Consider the following 21592-nt stretch of genomic DNA (forward strand, 5'->3'; position numbering starts at 1 on the left):
GGGGAAGCATTGGAAAGCCATCTCATAGACCCCTTGCATCGCAGAATCGAAAGAGAACTTTGAGATCAATTCACTCAACCCCTTCCTTTATAGTCACACCTGAGGGAGGGGGTCGGATTGAAGACCCTTGTGCTGTGCAACCTAAGTTTGGTCCTTGCCCTGTGCAGCTGTTGATCATGTAACCACACAGTGCCTCAGTTTCCTCCTAGCATTCTTATGAGGATTCAGTGAATTAATATTTGTAAAGTATTTAGAAGAGTGTCTGATACATTATAAATACTCTGGACAAATGTTTGTTATATAAGTAAAATAAAACCCAGACCCAAAGAGATGACTCGATTTGCCTAAGGTCATGTGGTCATCAAGTCCCAGGTGAGTAGAACCAGCCCTGTGCTGTAGGCACTGTGCTGTATGCATGCTCATTCTCTTCCACCAAGGCCTTGGGCCATCCCTGGAATGTGGGTTTGTCTCAGAAATACTGTAGGAACCTGTAAGTAGGAGTATAATGCAGTATAAGGAACATAGGATTTGAAATCAACAACTAGGATTCAAGGAGCCCCTGGGTGGCTCAGTGGGTTAAGCCTCTGCCTTTGACTCAGGTCATGATCTCAGGGTCCTGGGATCAAGCCCCGCATCTGGCTCTCAGCTCAGCAGGGAACCTGCTTCCTCCTCTATCTCTCTGCCTGCCTCTTTGCCTATTTATGATCCTTCTCTTTCTGTCAAATAGATAAGTAAAATCTTGTAAAAAAAATAAAACAAGTAGGATTCAAGCTCTGATATTTACTGACAACTCTTTGAACTTTAGTTTCTTCATCTGTAGAAATATGATGACCATAACAAATCCAATTCACAGACATATTTAAAGGATCAGATGGAATAATGTAGTTAAAAAACTGTAACCCACTATGTAGATGATATTTAACATTATTACTGCGAGCTCCTGTGAATTGAGAAAAGCCATGAGAATGTCTCAGACCTGCTTATGATGTCAAGAAATTGAGCTGGGGAGAGTTCTTAACAGGCTCTTTCCACTTTTTCACTTCCTTTTTATTCACTGCTTTCTGTTAAATTTTATTTTTGTTATATATACAAAAGAATCATGTACTCTGTGCGTGTGTATGTGTGTGTGCATGTGTGTGTAAGCAATAAAATAAAATGCTGAGTTCTCCATCATCAGGCTGAAAAAAGAGAATATTACTAAAGCCTTTAAGTCCCCTGTATGTCCCACCTCAATCATATCCCTCTCCCTCTCTGAAAAGTGGATAAACAATAATTGTGAATTGTCTTTCCCTTGCCTTTAGTTCCACTATACATGTGTACATGCCTAACAATATATTGTATTGAGTGAATTTTTTTCTTATTTCTTTTTCCCTCCTGACTCAGATATCTCAAGCCATATGGTATCTCTCTGTACCCTTATACTAACTGCCTTATTCTTTGTCACCTTCTCCCCTCTCCTAGCCCAATAAAATGTATTACTTCTGTCTTTCCACAGACCCTGTAAGGAGAGACTTTAGAAAAGAGCCAGACTTCTGGTTTACATGGCCAGGAGTGGGTGTCCCTAACTCAGGAGCTGGGGCATCAGCTGCTAAAGCAAATGCAAGAATGCAAAAATAGGAAGCATCTCATGTCAGCATAGCCACTCCTTAGATTCCTCCATGTTCTCTGGATCTTTCTCCTTAATGGAAAAAAAGACTTAGAAACAAATTGAGGCAGGTCTGGATGTCATAGTAAGGAGTTTGGCCTTTCCCTGCAGGCGTTTGGGAAGCAACTAAAGGTTTTGAAGAAAGGAGTGACAGCTCATAACTGCTTCAAGGCAGATGAGATCGGAGACAGGAAGGCCGTGAGCAAACAGCTAGCCTGGGGCAGGGGGGGCGGCTGGAGGACTGTAACCAGATTTCAGAGGGACTGAGCAACTAAGTAGTTGGATGTGAGAAATGCTCAAGAGAGGGGAGTTGGTGATGACTAAAATTTTAGAATTACCTAGATGGAAACATAGTCATGTTCACAAACCAAAATAGGCAACAGAGAGGAAGATTTGAGAGCCAAGCTGATCAGAATAGCCCAAAATACTAGTGGTCATCTTTATGCTGTTATCCAGAAAACAGTGATTAATTCCAGCTTTTCTCTCAGAAAAGGAATCAGAAGTGGGTAAATCTATATTTTCAACTTTGAAGAGTTGTAGGGTTTTTTACATGCTAATTGATAATTTTTGTTGACTGATTCCAACTCTTGGAGAGTTACAATTTCCCTGACTTTCGGTTTCTCTTACTTAAAATGAGGGGCTGAGGTAAGACGGTCCCTAAGGCCCTTTCCATTACTGTAATTATACAGTTCTTGGAATTTTGCCCAGAATAGTAAACAGTAGCAGAAGAAATTCATGAGCTTGAGAATCAGATAGAGCTGAATTCTAATGACTGTTCTAGTTCTGATGCCAGTTCCAGTGTGAATCAGCCACTGTAGCTGCATCCTTGTGTGCTCTGAGTCTCTTCCTCCTGAAAACTGAAAACCTGACAGGGCTGTGAGTCGGCTTATACCTGAAAACGCCCAACTCCGTGCCTGGCACAGTGTAGATGCGGGGTGAAGATTGATTTCCTCCTTCCCTTCTTTTCTTCCTCCTTCTCCCTTTGTTACCAAAAAGAGAGTGTTAGTCTGACTCCCCAGCTAGTGCTGGGGTGAAACCTTTGCAGACCCTTCCTTGGCTATTTTTCCAGAGAACTGCCTTCCACCAGCTATGTGCAGTTTTACCTCAGAGCAGAAGTCTTCCTGGCTTTGAGGGAACCACAAATGACCGGGAGACCCCTGGCAGCAGGTCTATAGTTGGTTTTCCTTCTGGACCCAACCCCACGCCAAATGCTGCACCCAAGAACTGTGTGTAAAGGGTGAGAACCCACCCCATCTTCCCTGCACAAATGAGCCTCAAACACATTTGCTTATTATCTTCAAGGGATATAGTGAATCAGACTGATTTTAGTCATATTTATACATGCTGTACCTTTGCAATGCCAAGAGCTTAAACCAAGGCTCCCTGGTGGTTAAAATACCACAATTCAAACTCAAAGACAGCATGGGGCTCTGTAAGCTAGTTCCTCCCACCCTGATCCCAATCACTGAGTTCATCAAGATTCTCAGCAGGAAGAGACAAGGAGTAGTCCCCTCTCCTGCAGTGAATACTGGAATGGTACTTTCTCCTAGTAGCTATTGCCCCCATCCCTCTCTTGCAGATCTCAGCTATGGAGAAAATGAAAAAGTATAAGGTTGGGATCCCCTGGCTTATAAAATTTAAATGTCACTTGGACCTGACATGATGTTTGTTTTTTAGCTCAAAATTGCATAACCTTTCAAGATCAAGCAGTTCTGTAGATCCTATTCCTGTGCAATGATTTTAAACTTGGGAATTTGTCTGGGGAGAAGTAGGGATATTATCCAATCAGTCCTTGAAGAGTCACCATTTAGAGACCTTTTAATTTCCTGAAGAAGTCTGAAAGTTAAGTATGAATAAATATACATAAATATTAATTGAGTCAGTACAGAGTTCTACATTTATGCCTGACATATGAAGGCACAAACTGGCTGAAGTTTGGTTGTGTTACTTTCCCTCCATTTAAAAAAGATCCAGGAGTTCTTGCCGGATTGTAGGCACTTGGAGAGCTCTCTCAGCTCCATTCTTTTGCTGGCCGGGTTCCGCAAAGCAGACAAGGAAGCAAGCTGGGTAGGCAGATGGGTACCTTATCTCTGGGTACCTTTAGATAGAGTAATTTCTAAGGAAGCTATTATTAAATGCCTACTGTGTGTTAAGCACACAATACAGGGTAGGATGATAAAAGATGAATGAGACCATTTCTGACCTCTTGTTGATAGAAAGCTGCCTCTAATTTACAATCTATGACTACTCCACATGCAGCAAATTGTTTTTGTGTTCCAATGAATCCATCATATCTCTGCAAGGTCAAATTTGAGGCTTTAAGTTACCAAGATGCCTGCTAGACATAGAAAAAGTAAAAACAAGCAAGAAAAGGAACAAAATAACCACAATGCTGACCCTGAAGAGCAGTCACCTCTGAAATGGATACTTGAGAGGATCTTTGATTTAAAACTGGTCTTTGCTCCTTTAAGCAGCTTCCATGGCTGTGTCTATCTCTGCCAAATGGATGATTGATCACCAATGGAAACTTAATTACCAATTAATCGGTTACTATTGAATTGCTGGTCCGTTTCAGTTATCTGCCACTCCTTAGAGCAATCCATAGTACTTCAGTGAAGAAAAGCTTCTAATTAAATAGTGAAATAGCATTCATTAATATATCAAAATAAATGTCTAGAACCAGAACATTTCATCAATTACAAGAGTGAGTAAGTTTAGCATCTCTGAGACTTTGTTAATTATTTCCACTTATAATGAGGAAATATTCTGTGTATTCCATGTGACAGAATTTTGATATTAAGGAGTAAGGCTGTTTTACATAAAGATACCTAAATTCTCTATTTCACTTTGTTGTTCAACACTAAGTCCGAAATGTACTATGGCAGCTTTCTGATTATTATAAATACAGTAAGATGATAATAGAGAACTCCTAATCTTCAAGTCATTTTCCTTAACTTGAAACTACATACAAAAATATGTAAAAATAGGGGCGCCTGGGTAGCTCCAGGCTGCCTTCGGCTCAGGTCATGATCTCAGGGTCCTGGGATCAAGTCCCGCATCAGGCTCTCTGCTCGGCAGGGAGCCTGCTTCCTCCTCTCTCTCTCTCTCTGCCTGCCTCTCTGCCTACTTGTGATCTCTCTCTGTCAAATAAACAAAAAAAAAATAAAATCTTAAAAAAAAAATGTAAAAATAAACTTTTTCTTCCAAGTTAGACGAAGTTCCTTATTATATCCTCTTGCCTCCTGTTTTCTTCCCCAAATTTACCAATTTCCAGATGTCTTACAAGTACAGTCAGGAGCCAAACACTCTATTTGTCTCTTATTATGAACTCTTAACTACACCTATTCCTGGAAGAAAAAAAGAGCTTTAGCAATAGTAGTTTATATCTCCACATTTGTCCCCCATCTACTCATAATTGATTCACTTACTTGTTCATTCACTCGATATTTATTAAGGATATATGTGTGATATTTCACCTACTACTAACAATACAGTGGTAAAAAGTATGGTCTCTGATGGCAGGGACATCCGTCATATAATCCACAAGCAAATAGTAGTTGCAGCTATGAGTGCTATGATACTTAAGTAAAATGTATTATGACAGTAGATAATAGAATCATTTGACCTAGATTTAAGATCAGAATAGGCCTCCTAAGTAAATGATGACACACTACAATCTGAAGGAGGCATAGCAGTTAATAGTGGAAGGATCACTCTAGTAACATGTACAGAGGCCCTGTAATGGGAGGACACATGGCATAACTGAGAGAATGCCAACTCACTGTAGCACTGAGTGCAAAGGAGGGCACCATGAGGATGAATTTGGAATGTTCAGTAGGATCCAGATGATACTGAGCTCACCAGGCCATGTTAAAAATTTTTGTCTTTTATCCTGAGAGCAATAGGAAGACATTGTTTTAAACAGAGTAACATGACAAGATTTGTGTTTTAGGGGGAAAAAAATCTGCCTGCAGTGTAGAGAATGGATGAGATCAGATATGGCAGATCTAATTTGGAAGCCATTGTAGTAGTTCAGGAATTAGAAGGGGTGGTTTGGATGAGGGTCAGAGCATGGAGATAGAGAAAACTGGATGGATCCTGGAAATATTTAGAAAGAACAATTGATGAAAATTGGTGATGGACTGTACATGGGGAGGAATCAGGGATGGCACCTAGATTTATGACTTGTGCCTCTGGAGAAATGGTAGAGCCATTCACTGGGGGGGTGTTGCATCATCACCTCAGGCATGGGGGTAGAATGTGATTTCTACTTTGGTCATGTTGAGCCTGAGGTCTTGGAGACATCTGAGACATCTGTATTTCACAGGCAATTTGATAAATGCACAGTCAGTGCAGAGGAGAGTGTAGGGTGAAGGTACAAATGTGTATGTCAACTGAATAGTGATAGACATCACAGGAGAGACTGAGGCTGCCTAGGGAGAGTGTGAAGGGTGAGGAGAGGAATAGCCCTCGAATGGAGCCTTGAGAACCCCTGACACTGATAGCCAGGCACAGATGGTCCTGCTCAAGGACTCAGTGTTGTAATCTGAGAAGCAGAAGGAAAGGCAGGTGTCCAGGTGAAGGAAGAGATCCATGGTGCTTAACTGACATATATTACTGAACAATATTTTTTTAAAAATCTGAAGCTGAGGGATGCCTGGGTGGCTCAGTTGGTTAAGCCATTGCCTTCAGCTCAGGTCATGATACCAGAGTCCTGGGATCGAGTCCTGCATTGGCATCCTTCCTCAGTGGGGAGCCTGCTTCTCTCTCTGCCTCTGCCTGCCACTCTGCCTGCTTGTACTCTCTTTCTCCCTCTCTCTCTTTCTCTCTCTCTCTGACAAATAAATAAATAAAATCTTTTTAAAATAATAATAAAAAATAAAAAATAAATAAAAATAAAAATCTGAAGCTGAGCCTAAAAGAAAAATACCTGACTGAGTGACAATTGCCTTTTTTATAAGTTGGTAACTATGGCATTTGATGCACAGCTTTTACATTCTTTTGAGCCTTTCACTGTAATGGTGACAAATACTTCAGGGGTATTCTCTAGGTCCTAGGTTCTATGGTAATAAAGTTCTATATATTAGCTCATGTAACCTTTACAACAGCTCTGCAAGGTAGGCAAATCTCTATAATTCTCTCGATTTTACTTGTGGAATGGATAACCTGAATTTCACAAACACAGAGAGATTATAGGGACTATGTAAGGTAAATAAGCATGAAAGACTAGGATTTGATGCAGGAACTTGAGTTTGGGGTCTGTGCTCTACTGCCTCCCTGTGAATTATCTATTAGCTATCCCCCCCTACCACCTCATTGCACACAAATGCACAAAGGCACACATTTTAAGATATATAATGTATTATGTATGACTCTAACATTTATTCCAGTTGAAATCCATCTTATTGGACATGTCTGCTAGAAGCATTACCTTCACGCCCAGTTTTGGTTTGTTTTTGTTTTTCTTTTACTAGCACCACTAAGTTTCATATTTATGTATGCACATACTCATCCAGAGTGCAAACCTCAATAGTAAGGTTTATCCCAGGTAACGTATCTGTACACACATGGCAGCACCTAGCAGTCCTGGAGCCATGTAGATCACTAGAGTAATTTCTAGCCCATCTGGGGCACTCTGTTTATTTGTACGGCTATCCTTGCCGTTCTCCAAGCTGTGAAAAGACACACTGAGAAGTTTTTTTACCAGCTTGTTCGCATCTGGACTCACATTGATTCTATGACCATATTTTATTCCAGACACTTTTGAGAAATTCATCCGGCTGTGAAGTGCGCAGTGATGAATATCGAACGGAGTTTACCACAGCTTTGCAGCGTGTTGACTTATTCATGGGCCAATTCAACCAAGTCCTCTTAACATCTATATCTACCTTCATTAAAGGAGACCTTACCATTGCTAATCTTGGGACGTCAGAGGGTCGCTTCATGCAGGTAAATGCTTTCTAAGAGTGGCTGTGTCTGTTTTACCTGGTATGGTGCAATTAGTTTGGTGTTTTGTTTGTTTGTTTTTTATAGTAAGGCATTTGGAAATATTATAAAGTGAAAATCACAGTAAAAGCTAGAGACAGACTGAGAACAAAACAATGAAGCCGGGTCTACTCATTATGAAGTTTATGGCCTATTTTTATTAAGTTCTTGAAGCTTTCAGCTTAAATGTGGTTAAAAGTTTTCTTCCCCAGAATGGTTTGGGATTTTGTTTGTTGTTGTTATTTTCCATTCATGATTTCCATCACATGATTGGAATAAAATGAAACAATTAAAGCACTTCCAGGCGATGTTTTCCTATTTCAAGGGAAGCTACGGATCAAAGGAGAGCTATTGTGTGAACCGTGTGTCTCCATGAGAAGAAACATTCACATCATTGAGAAATATTGGCAGGAGTTAGAAAAGGACGTTATCATCAAGATCCCATTGTAACTCCAGCTCTTCTGATTCTGCAAAACGATGTAGTCAGACACAAAGAAGTTCAAATACTGGGGGGGAAAATACAGATTTTATTAAGAAATGCTTTTAATGGATAGCAACATACTTCCATACAATAAAAATTCACATTTCAGACTTGCAGTTATTGTGTTCCCTAGATATAAGAATCAGTACTTTGCAGAAATTAAAATGTTCTTGTGTTGAATCTCTTTGACTGCTTTAATAGTTATTGGGTAGTGCTTTCAACATGAGTTCTTCAGTAAGTTCTTGATTTAAAAGTTTTGGGTTTTTTTTTTGTTGTTTTTTTTTTAATTTATCAGAGAGAGAGAGGGGGAGAGAGTGAGCACAGGCAGACAGAATGGCAGGCAGAGGCAGAGGGAGAAGCAGGCTCCCTGCTGAGCAAGGAGCCAGATGTGGGACTCGATCCCAGGATGCTGGGATCATGACCTGAGCCGAAGGCAGCTGCTTAACCAACTGAGCCACCCAGGCTTCCCAGTAAGTTCTTGATTAATGCACAATGACCATAGCATCCATGGAAATGTTGACTTTCTACAAATACTAGAAATTTCTTCTAAAGAGAGAGTCTTACTCCAAAATCATCTGATCTAATTAACATCCTAGTCAGACAGTGACTTCTAGAAAACCAGTTGAGGACAATGATGTTTTCCTATGACTTGGCCATCTGCACATCCTCTATCTGTATTCTATTATAATACATATTTTTTTTAATTACCACTGTGTTTATAGTGTATGGATACTGGTTATTGCCATAATTTAAATCATGCTTTTCTTGTACTAGTTGGGCACAGTGGGATTTTTTTCAAAGTCATAAAACATCTAAATAAAACCTTCCTAGTTCAGGGGTGCCTGGGTGGCTCAGTGGGTTAAAGCCTCTGCCTTCGGCTCTGGTCATGATCCCAGAGTCCTGGGATTGAACCCCGCATCAGGCTCTGTGTTCAGCGGGGAGCCTGCTTCCTCCTCTCTCTCTGCCTGCCTCTCTGCCTACTTGTGACCTCTGTCTGTCAAATAAATAAATAAATAAATCTAACAAAAACAAAACAAAACAAAAACTTCCTAGCTCAAAACTAATCATGTAGATCTTGTTATCTAAATGCTCCCACACCTGATCTCCCATCCTCCCACTGCTTCATTATTATACTTTCTCCCCACTCCTCTCTCTCCCCCAGCCCAGTGTTCTTATTTACCCACTCCAACCATTTCGTTGTGTCTCAACTCCTTAAAATCTGAAGGCTGGATATCTAGTCCCCCCCTATATTTCAAAGTATTTGAAATATAATTGTATCAGTTATCCTTGTAAAATACATACTGTTATTTTCAATGTTTTTAATTGACATTTTTTATAATATTCTCTAGAATTCTAAGGAATTTGAAGGAGCATGAGAGAATCTGGCATCTGTTGAATTCTTAATATATTCACTATATTGACTTTTTATCTTTACTTTTGCTTTTTTTCTAAATTGTTTATTACCTCATCCACCCAGTTTCATATTAATAATAAGCTTTCCAAAGTCACTTTAGGTCTTACATTCTTTTACATCAGAAAGTTCTTGGCCTATTTCCAGATTCTAAAGTTATAATAAAATCCCATTTTTAGGTAGATTTCTCTAATAACTGAGTAAATTCTGCTGTGTGACAGATTCTACCGCCTAAGTGCTATGTTGTGCATCAGTCTCATTGTAACAGAAATGCTGTGACAAGTGTTTTATTCTTGTCTCCCAGCATTTTCATAAAAGAAGCTATATTATGCCCATTATCTGTGCATCCAAAACATTAAAGATGAAAATAAGTAAGTAGATACTTACTTTATGTGAAGTGCTGATATCACTGATTTTTTTTTTAAACCACATGGTTCTTAATTCATCAGATATATATTGGGAACTTACTAACTTTGCTCTACTAGGCAAATAAGGAAAGCAAAGGAAGCAGTGACACAGAACCTGCCTTTAAGGAACTAAAGTTTAATTTTTTAAAAAAGGATTTTATTTATTTGAGCGAGTGAACAAGAGAGAGCACAAGACAGGGGAGGGGCAGAGGGAAAGGGAGGAGCAGACTGCCCACTGAGTGGGGAGCCTATTATGGGTTTGGATCCCTGGACCCCGGGATCATGACTTAGCTGAAGACAGACACTTAGCCACTGAGCCACCCAGGAGCCCCTGAAACTTTAGTATGAGAGATAAAAACCTGCACCTGATATCAAGATAGCAAAAGACAAAGACACACAGACAAAGGGCTGTTGAGACCCACATAGGATTCATTTCTCTGACACTTGTCCAAGAGAATTCCATTCCCTTAAATTTTATGTAAATAAACTCAAGGCACTTGAAGGATCAAATAATCAACATCACTAAAATCCAGTTTGTTTACAGCAAATAATGTTGGGGGAGGAGTCAGTCATGGCATGCAGTAAAGACCTTCCAGCTTAAGCTTGCCAAGCAGTACTACCAGTTCTGTAAATGTTTTGACTGCTATAAAGTGCTAAATCTGTGGACAGGACTAAGTTCCTACAATTCGTGTCTTAATAATACTGTGGAGTTTCTGTTATAAAATAGAATGAACATAATTTTTTTTTTCCAAAGACAGCTGTCATATATGAAAAGGAACAGAAAAATGATTTTTACTTCCTTCCTACCCTGAAGCCTAAAGTCAAAGTTGCTTTGCAAATGTTTTCTCTCAAGAGTTTGCAGCTGTTTCTGCCTTTCCTATTGTGCTTATGTTCAGCTCTGGCTGGGAATACAAGCTTCAGCCCCAGCTGTCGGGTGTAAAGTGAATCAGGTATTTCACAGTGGTTATTTGGTTAGAAAGAATTATATTGTTTAGCTAACAACATTTTATGTATGGCAGAAAAGACATGTTTTACATGTTCCTAACATTTAAACATGTGTAACTTATCTCATACAGGTGCAACTCCATATACTGAAATATACTGATGTGTACATGTATTAGAGTTTATCTGTAGCTGCTGCTCAACATAGATGCAGATTTCAAAACCAGTTTTTATTTATGTGATCACCCTCTTGGGATGCTTTGAAGTAAAATAATATGATAAGTCCTATTCAGGATAGTATAAGTAAACAGTGAGAACAGAGCTTCTTACAAATTTTAGAGGGGGAGGGGATGTTGAAGAGAACAAAGCTCTGGAACACTAGTGCTGTGTGCAGGGCTACGTGGGAGAGGGAAGACAGTTACTCATGAAGATCACAGGACTAATCACAGGGATTGCCTACGTCTCCCCTTCTGAGCTCCTCATCTAATCAACTTGCAAAAACAATGCCTCATATATATTATAATTTTTTTTTTAACATCTCTTGTATAAGGCCTTTAATCTCTAGATGCAAGGCATTGCTGTTAAAATATTCGTGCATGATTGTCAGGCCAGGGAGAGGGATTGTATCCTATATCAGGTGTGCTGGGGGTGGGGAGGCACTTTCAAGACTTGTTTCAAGTTCAACTCCACAAACACTTATTGGGCAGCTATCTTGTGTGCATACAGTGGCCACTGCCTGGGCACTGTCACTTTCCCCACCTCCAGCATCTTTAGGACTTTGTTTTACAAAAACCCAGTCTGACTCTGAAGGGATATTCAGAACACTGGTTGGGAGGCTAAGTAGGTGATACCCAGGTACTCAGTCTTGGGCAGAAGGAATGGATGGAAGACTGTGAACCTCCAGAAGTAAGCTTGCATTTTACTTAATTTAAGAAAATATTGGCAAGAGGCACCTGAGTGGCTCAGTTGGTTGAGCAACTGCCTTCAGCTCAGGTCATGATCCTAGAGTCCCAGAATTGAGTCCCACGTTGGGCTCCCTGCTCAGCTGGGGGTCTGCTTCTACCTCCGACCTTCCTTCCCCCTCTCATGCTCACTCTCTCTCATTCTCTCTCTCTCAAATAAAATCTTTAAAAAAAAAAAAAATTGGCCAAGAAATACAAACCAAAATCACAATAAAGTATCACTTCACACGCAGTGGGTTGGCTATAATCAAGAAAACGGAAAATAACAAATGTCAGTGAAGTTGTGGAGAAATTAAAACCCTCACACATTGTTGGTGGGAATGTAGGATTATACACACCTATGGAAATGGCATGGCAGTTCCTCAAAAGATTAAGTATAGAGTTACCACAAAATCCAATAATTCTACTCCTAAGTGTATACCCGAGAAATGAAAATATATATGTTCTTATAAAAAGTTGCATGTGAATGTTCAGTGTAGCAGTATTCACAACAGTGGAAATAACCCAAATGAATGGATAAATAAAATATGTTATGTCCATATAATGGAACATTATTCAGCAGTAAAAAGTAGTGAAGTACTGATACATGTTCCAACATGATGAACCTTGAAAACATTATGCTGAGTGAAAGAAGCCAGTCACAAAAGACAAGATATTGTAGGATTCCATTCGTGTAAAATATCTGGAATAAGAAAATCCGTAGAGATAGAATGTAGATTAGTGGTTGCAAGGGACTGGAGGGCATGAGCAGATGAAGAAGGTGGTGGCTATAGGGTGCTGAGTTTCTGTTTGAGATAATGACAGTGTTCCATAATGATTTTGGTGATAGTAGCACAAATCTGTGACAATACCAAAAACCACTGAATTGTGCATTTTTTAAAAATGGAGAGTAGGGCACCTAACTGTCTCAGTGGGTTAAGTGTCTGACCCTTGATTGGCTTGGGTCCTGATCTCAGGGTCATGAATTCTGGCCCAGCATGGAGCACTTAAAAAAAAACAAACCAAAAAAAAAAAAAAAAAAAAAAAAGGAGAGAAAGCCACATACAAACATCTCATGTTAAACTATATTCGTCATTCTTAAGGAAAATTAAATTTTAAAACAATTTAACCAAAAATAAATCTCAGAATGCCAGGCTGGCTCAGTCAGTTAAGTGTCTGCCTTCACCTCAGGTCATGATTCCAGGGTCCTGGGATTGTGTCCTGACTTGGGCTTTTTTTGCTTGTGAGGAACCTGCTTCTCCCTCTGCCTGCTGTTTCCCCTCCTTGTGCACACGCACTCACTCTCTCCCACTCTCTCTCTCTGACAAATAAATAATAAAATCTATAAAATAAATAAGAATTTGAAAAATAAATCTCTGTGTATGGGCTAAGAATCTGGCCTTAATGTTTTGAAGATATATCACACAAAATTAATTTATTTAGGTTTATGGATTTTTAGAGCCTAGCCACAAAGGTTTTATTTTACTTGTACATGTATTTCTTCCTCATGTCCACTCCCAGATAATTTGAGATCATAGCTACAACAATCAAGTACCTTTGGATTCCTTCCTAACTCCCTCACACCCAAATATATTAGTCTTGCATTTTCAGAAGCATTAAAGAAAAAGGGTTTGTGGGGGGGAGCAGTTTGAAACCTAAGCATTAAAGATTAGTTCTCAACATAGTCATAGATAATTGCCAGTCTTCTATTCATACTAATTATCCTAAGAATTAAATTTAAATGCTAGATTCAGTTCTGTCCTTAGAAGTATCTCCATGACAACCAAAAGGAACTTCAAATTTCTTTACAAAAAAAAAAAAAAAAGAAAGAAAGAAAACTTGCTACAGGGATATTTTGAGGTTAAAGTGGTTACTCCATTATTTGGAATTCTAGCAATAAGATAAAGGGAGGATTTAATGATAGAAAAGCATTCTTGGCATTTTATAGCAGTAGGTGTCCCTGCAGAGAAAGGGCTAATGATCAACACAAAGGTATTTCCATCTGAGATATGGCCTCTGCTTAAAACTCCAGGTATTTCACTTTTCCCTACAGCCTTCCTGTCTTCTCTGATTCATTCCATTTTCTGCTTGAAGCCACACTCATCCTAGCTCGTGATCAAAAGTAGATCTCACTGGCTCTAGTAGTAACATTTCCTCTGTGCCATCAAAAACTATTTAGATGTAGAGTCTCTCTCCTTAGGCACACTTGCAGCCAAGATTACTGAAACAAGGAGTATTTGGCAAGGCAAATATATTGTGAAATTTGTTTTAATGCTTGGACTCACGAATGACTCTTGAGAGCTCGGAGTTGAAGCTTTTTATTGGTATTTACTCTGGTGCTCCAAGAGCGTAGCAGTTGAGTGTTTTTAAGAAGAGGTCAAGCAAATCGGATTCTGGCATTAGATAAAGCTCCTTGTAAACATGACTCTTATACTTTCTAGCTGAAATTTTCTGTTATATTTTCTTTATGGAAAAACTAATAGTACCTACATTGTAGGATTATTGTGAGAAGTAAACAAAAAACCATGTAAAGCTCTTAGCACAGTGACTGGCTCGGTCACCCCACGTATGGTGCTCTCCAGACAAAAAGTCTCAACAGGGAATACGTTAAATCAATCTTCCCAACTTCCAGAGATTCAAAGAGATTCTTTATGAAAAAAAAGACAAACGTTAATCCTTTCTGGGCAATGAACATTTGAATGGGCTTCGGATACCTGATAAAGTCAAAGATGACCTAGTAATTAGGAAGGGATTACTTATTATAAATATGGGAAATGATATTAAAGAGAACAAAAAGGAGAGTGCTAGGAGTTGATTGTTATGTAGCAGGTCTGAATAGAAAGGAAGCTACAAGAGAGAGGCAAAATGCAAATGTTCATAGGAAGGTTCAGAGGGGTGAATAATCTTCAGTAAGTGAAAACTACAGAATAAGGCATAGAATAGAGTCTAGTTATTAGAGAGGCTGGGGTTTGATTTTGATTTTGATTTGTGTGTGAGAGGAACAGATTTTTTTTTTTCACCTTCGTAGTTGGAAGTGATTGGCAACATCAAATATGAAAAAAAAAAAAAAATGGGGGTGGGCAGGTAGGAAAAACAAGTGGTGAGCACCAGAAGTGAGTCAAAACTAAAAAACTGAATAACTGAAATCTGGATAATTTGGGATAGAGGTGTTAAAAGTCTGATAGCCTGATACTCTGCTTGTAACCTGCACCCAGCGAGGAGGTAGGACTGGTAATTGAACATCTTTTTGCTTTGGCTACAAAAGTCAGAGATAACTATTTGGCCCTACATTTAGGAATAACAACAGTTTTCATCCTTTCTCATCCTGACCAAATGACCTTTGATGCATCATTTAACTTCTGTGCAAATATAAGCCACCCTGCTTAATGGAGATGTTTTGAAAGTGCTGAGTGTTTGGGATAGAACAAGTGTTAGAACAAAATGTCATGATGTTTAGCTTTTATGGATGTATGTGAGTTTGGTTCATTTCTCTATCAACAACCCACTGTCTGGGAGCAAATTAGATACTTTGGGAATCTTCCCAAATTGTTTCAAGCGTCTAGACTCCTTGTGCTGAAGAAAAATTTGCAACTAGTTCCCCAAAACATTTATATGTTGTGTGTAAGTTTGTTAGAGTATTAAGCATTTAATTACACCCGTAATTTTTATTCCCATTTTACAAATGAAAAGACTGAGGTGGAGGGAATGGTTATTTAATCATCATCTCACAGATTCCCATGTTTGTACCATGATTTCATACCCATGACAAATGAGTATACTTTCAATGAAACATAAAAGGGTATTTGGAATGTTGGACAAAGGCAGTTTCAAGCCCAAGGCTTTACTCAGCCTCCTGCACCTCATATAGATATAAACCTATTGCCTATTTAAGAATAAAATGCTTTCTGAGCACTCCTAAACTCTCTGAAGGTCTTAGTGTTCATCTCTGATAGTGATTCTGACTTTTTAAAAATTTTTAAAAAGATTTATTTATTTGAGAGAGAGGGAGTAGGGGTTGGGTGGGGGGGGGACGGGCAGAGGGAGAGGGAGAAGCAGACTCCTTGAAGAGCAGGGCTTGATCCCTGGACCCTGAGATCATGACCTGAGCCAAAGATAGACCTTAACCAACTGAGCCACCCAGGCACCCTAGTCATTCTGATTTTATCCCTGGACATCATTATTACTGGGTTCTAGCAGTTAGAGAAGATGTAAATTATATAGCTGAGAAACATCCCAAATTAGAAATACCTGAAAGCAAGAATGACACAAGTCATCAAACCTTCTTTCCAAAGCATTGTTAAAACCATCAGACCTTATTATAAAACCAGGTCAAGAAGCAGAACTTCGTAATCCAAGAAATGACATAATAACATCTGATTAGACAATGGTTTATAAAAACAACAGCACATTATTTTAAAGCACCTGAAGGCCTATTTTGACCTCAGAAGATCCATAAATATGGCTTAAGAGTAGCAAAGTTGGAACTAAACCCAGATCCTCCAGACTCCCCATCCACTCTCTGTTCCATTACATCAAGGAAAGCTGCCCATTGGGGCAGGGAAGGAGAATAAATTTTTAAAAAGTTATCTGAAATCCTTGTAACATAAGTGAAGTCTTCTGTTCTGGGGAGAGCTTTGGCTCCTCCAGTTCCCAATGAAATTGTGAGGATTTATCTGTATGTGCTGGCTGATTGACTGAAAGATCTCCTTCCCTATACACAATTAAAAGATCATATACAAAAGTCTGCCTTGGGGGTTCAGATAAACTGTCTTCAAGACAGGAGATTAGGAGATGTCGTATTGATTTACAATGAGATCAACTACTGGGCCTTTAGTTCAAATACCCATGAGCTCTTCTAATCTGTTATTAGCATTATCATCCACATTTTCCACTATGTTTAAACTGAGCTTGTTGGACTGAAGTCATTTCTGTTTTGTCTCTCAGGTTGTGGTTTCTCGATCAGGATCATCAACCCCTCATGTGAATTTTCGCCTAGATTCCCACCCTGTGTCTCCTGAAGCCATTGTGGAGCACCCATTAAACCAAAATGGCTACACACTGGTTGTCACTGGGAAGAAGGTAAGCCCTATTTCCACAGGAAGGTTTTTCCCGAGTGGATATGTACAGTTTGCTTTATATGGTCCTTTTTCACTTCTCTCTTGGTCTTGGATTCACCTCTTCTCCCTCTGATTATTATTATTATTCCAGAGATGTTCTGAAACGAAGTTAGATTTTTATTCAGAAAGATCGGACCAAAGGGAGGTGCTTTTCATAATGTGTATTTCTCCTTTTGTCCTGTATTTCTCAATGAGAAAAACACACAGAATGAGAATTACGGTCCTAAGGGCAGAACTCTAGTGCAAGTAGATAAGTCCTGAAAGGTACATTGGAACCTGTCACCAACGGGTAATCCCTCTTCTCTGAGAGAAGGAGGTGCATCTTGATGCCAAATGATATGTAAACTTACTTAGAATTTCCCAGGGGATCAGGTGTGTTTTCCAGCCGCTTAAATTATACTCTCTTGGTATTTTAAAATTATCTCAGACAGAGCAAAATGCCCCTACTAAATAAAACCTCTAACAATGCATGACAGTCCTTGTGTTCCCTGGACAGTAATGGTGGTGATTATCACATATGCACTAACAACAGAGGGAAGGAAGGAATTTGGGTTTTTGTTTAAAGCACTTAATCATTATTACAAGATTTTCACACACAGGTGCTATCCCTAGTAGACTCCATACAATTATATTTACATGTATCTTTGGTGTATTTAGTTTTCATTGAACAAACAAACAAAAAAACCCTCTGGAAGCTCTTTCCATCACTTTTCTTCACAGATCACCAAGATCCCACTGAACGGCTTAGGCTGTGAACATTTCCAGTCCTGCAGTCAGTGTCTCTCCGCGCCTCCCTTTGTGCAGTGCGGCTGGTGCCATGATAAATGTGTGCAGTTGGAGGAATGCCCCACTGGAACATGGACTCAGGAGATCTGTCTGCCTACAATCTATGAGGTAGGAATCTGTCAGCCGTCATGTATGTTTTTTGGTAAACATAAATCCCATTAACGAAAAAATTCTAAATTCAGTTTCTTCATTTAGCTCTGAGACATCAGCAAAAGCACCATCTTTTTCCAAGGTTTTCCTTCCGGGTGACATACTTGAGTCCTGTACCTGAAATACTTGCTTTATACTCACTAAGTAGTTCTCTCCTTGAGCCAGTTGCTCTCCCTTAGTGCTTTATGAATAAAAGAGTGGTGGCTGCTGAGCAACTTTGCTTCCCATTTCCTCACCCTGGGACATTTTCCCTCCTGACCAAATCTGACTCAGTGATTGCTCACCACCCACTTAATCTACCAGGTGCCCAAACATGAGCCTCAAGCACACATAGATCTGCTCATGGCACAACCCAGACTCTTAAGCTGAACCATGCAAGCTAGGGATGCCATGCTGTGGCAGCAAGGGCAGAAGATTTCTTCCTCTCTATGTATGGATGGTGACCTTGTCTCATCACACATAAGGCTAGAGGTTACTTCACAGGCCAGTGTAGGAGGCAGGTGGACGGTGAACACCCATGGTGGCTATGTGCCTTCTCTCAGAGTTCCTGGAAGAACAGTGTAGGTGCAACTGATTACTAATGCTAACATCTATACTCTGTGAGCCACTTCATTCTTTAATTCATTCCAAAAATATTTATTAACTGCATACCATATAGCTGCACTCTTCTAGACATTAAGGAAGTGTGGTCTGAACAAGAAAAAAGTGCCTCCTCCTATTGGAGAACTCAGCTTCTAGCAGTGAGCCCAGTCATGGCATTGTGGCCGCGCTTATTCCAACTCTCTGCTGCCTTATTCATTTAAGCAGATAGCCAGTACTGTGAAAATCTCCATGGCAATTTTTTAAATGTCTCGATCCAAATGCATTTTTGCTTGAAAATAATTCCCTATGAAGACACAGTATGTACCTTCCCTGCTCACGTATAGAACAGTTGGACTTTAGTAAATGATTCTTGTGAAAGACTCAAATTAAAGGTCTTGGTCGCCTGGTTCAAGCCCAAGTAAACAAAGTGTCCAAGTCAGAACAAGAACCGCCCCCCAAGCGCATGGCTGTTTTCATTTAGTTACGGTTTGGGGCAAGATTTGTGCAGGGTGACTGGATTTTAAATCATTTTCTGTTAGGTGAAACACAGTGGTTAAGATTTAGCTTGATTGGAAGATAGTAAGAAAACTTAAATCTATACTGTGGTAGTATGCACACTTTTTTTGGTTTAGTATATTTTTAAAACCATGTGCAATTTTATACTTTTTTAAACACAGCCTTGGCAATTTGAGACACTAGAAATCTGAACTCAGAAATTCCGTGAAAGAGATATGGGGAGAGTACATGTGTGTGTGTGTGTGGGGGGGGGGGGGGGGGTATTACACATTCAATTGAATCACAACAATTTTATTTCAAAAATAGCTAAACTTGTGTTTTAAATACAGGGAAGGTTTAGAGCCTGTACAAATGGAACATTTAATTTGACCAATATACTTCCTTCTGTTATTTATGAAAGCCATATTAAAATGGTTTTTTAAAGACAACCAAATATTTTAGGATTTTCTGGAACCAGAGAATCTCTCACAGTATTAAATCTCCCTCTGTTCTCACCTTTCCTAACTTTCTGTAGTTGGTGAATTTAAAAGGTTGCATTGCATTGTGCACGAGTCAGTGAGGCTTGGGCTGCACAGTTAGGAGGAAAGTAGTGCAGCTGAGTCCATAAATCCCTTTCGGTTCATAGTTGTTAGGAAGATTTCATGCTGCACTAGACCGTAACATTTAGCATTCTTACTGCAAAAAAATAAGACAGATTATTCATCTATTTCTTATCTGTCTTAAACACTATAGGCACAAAACCCAACTAGTGTATAGTTTCACTTTCCAGTAAATGTGAATTAACCTACTTTGCAAGGTACATGATGTTCAGTGGCTGAAATTCTTTGCAATTCCACGTAAGAGAGATTTCAGGATTGCAAGCCCATTATTTTGTTTCAAACATGTTATCTGATCTCATACTTAAAGAGCAATGAGAAATGCTTCAGAAAAGGAAGAGCACTCTCCAATGTGTTCTGAATTTATTAAGATAAAATTGTCATATCTTGTAGGATTGAATTCAGTCCCAGTGAGACAATAAAATGATTTATTAATTGATTGGAAGACTCAGATAAGAAGCAACAGTGATATCTTATGGGGCAGAGTGGGGGTAGGGGTGTTATTCAGCCAACCACCAATATATTTATAACTTTTTTAACTACTTAAGAGGCAAATTCTAATTTTCCAGGGAGGGTTTATTGTTGTTTTAGCGTTCTCATGTATTATCTTGGTGGGTTTTGAAAATGTGATCATTTAAATCATTTTCACCTGTGAAAGTGTGCTAATTGCTTTGGTAGCTGTTTCTCCCCTATCCAGACAGGTGGGAGACCTGGCCTCTGTGGCTTTATACCGGACACTCATTTCCTTCCCACAAAGTTTCCCTCCCCTCAGGATAACTCAGAGTTTGCCAGCTCATTGTTGGTTTATCCGAGGGTGTGTTGTCCAAAACCGCTTCCTTCCTTTTCCCCTGGAAGAGTGAACATTACCCCACAAGCTAAGGGGGAAATGTTCCAATGCCCTCCTCTAATATCTCAGCCCAGGGAGGAAAGCTAAGTTGAGCTGTACTTTTGAATCCTGACCAACCGACTAGCAAAGGTTTTATAATCTCCATTTCTGCTGCCTGCACACCAACGGGACAACTCTCCGAGTCTTTTCTCAAATAATCACCCAATCCATTTGCCTTCTGTAGAAAGTGATGATGTCTGTAAAGTGACAGACTTCAATTTTTACATAGAAAGGGGGAATCTAAGGGGCAGAATCGGGCCAACATCAGCCTTAGGGGATGGGGAATCTCCTCCTGAAAGGAGGGAAAGTCAGCTGTGTGCTGCCTCAGGCTGAAGAGAGTGGGGAGGGTTAGATGCCGGCTCTCTCCTACTGGATTTCTAACATAGTAATAAACAGGCATTTTTTTTCTCGACCAGTTCTCCTTTGCCTAGACATGGACAAGGTAAGTTTTCATGGACAGCACAAGTGTGTAATGGATTTTACGCATAAAATAGCTATCATAAAAGCATTAAACTAAGACTTTAACTGGATTTAGTAGCAAGGGTAAGTTAAAACTTTGATTTGCAATTGTTTACTTGGGATGAGTGAAAACATTTACAAATTTGAATTTTGCTAAAAGCCCTTTTAAATTGTAAAAGAATCACTTTTGGACTTTTACTAACTGGCCTTTAGCAAACACCCTTACTGGTTTTTGAGTTGCCTCTATGGTGATGCTATGTTTTCCCACCATTGTACTTTACAGCACAATTTACAATATGCCCCTCCCCCCCAAAGAGCATTTCCTTTCTCAATTGTGACAAAGCTGCTGAAGAGAAGCTTATTTTTAACTTGGAAATTTGTTTTGTTTTAATAGTTTTAGCCTAAAGAGAGTTGTCTTATAGACTTCATAAGAACCTACTGCTATCTTATGTCACACTTGCTAAAATTTTATTAATGAGCTCACATTTTACTTTCAACACACCAAAAGTAAGCCTGCAATAGAAAAATGAACCTATTTATTTAACATTGAACATGGGGCAGAAAAGAATCAGCCCTAGAAATGAGATGTAAAATAGTGCCAAGAGAGATAATTAGAAACATTGCTGCAATAAAGATCACATTTGGGGCTCTTTCTAGTTTTTTTAATTATCTATTTCTAATAGAAATT

General features: G+C 39.4%; 1 protein-coding gene across 2 annotated transcripts in view; it reads left to right on the plus strand.

Moving 5' to 3' along the window:
- MET (MET proto-oncogene, receptor tyrosine kinase) overlaps positions 1-21592 on the plus strand; it is a 112664-nt gene that overhangs the window by 49375 nt on the left and 41697 nt on the right. For both annotated transcript variants that reach the window (XM_059171647.1, XM_059171645.1), the window contains exons 3-5: positions 7403-7594; positions 16757-16891; positions 17650-17823. In XM_059171647.1, the coding sequence (XP_059027630.1) occupies positions 7403-7594; positions 16757-16891; positions 17650-17823 (501 nt within the window). The remainder of the gene's footprint in view (positions 1-7402; positions 7595-16756; positions 16892-17649; positions 17824-21592) is intronic.

This window comes from Mustela lutreola, chromosome 4 (assembly GCF_030435805.1).
Source record: "Mustela lutreola isolate mMusLut2 chromosome 4, mMusLut2.pri, whole genome shotgun sequence".
NCBI lineage: Eukaryota > Metazoa > Chordata > Mammalia > Carnivora > Mustelidae > Mustela > Mustela lutreola.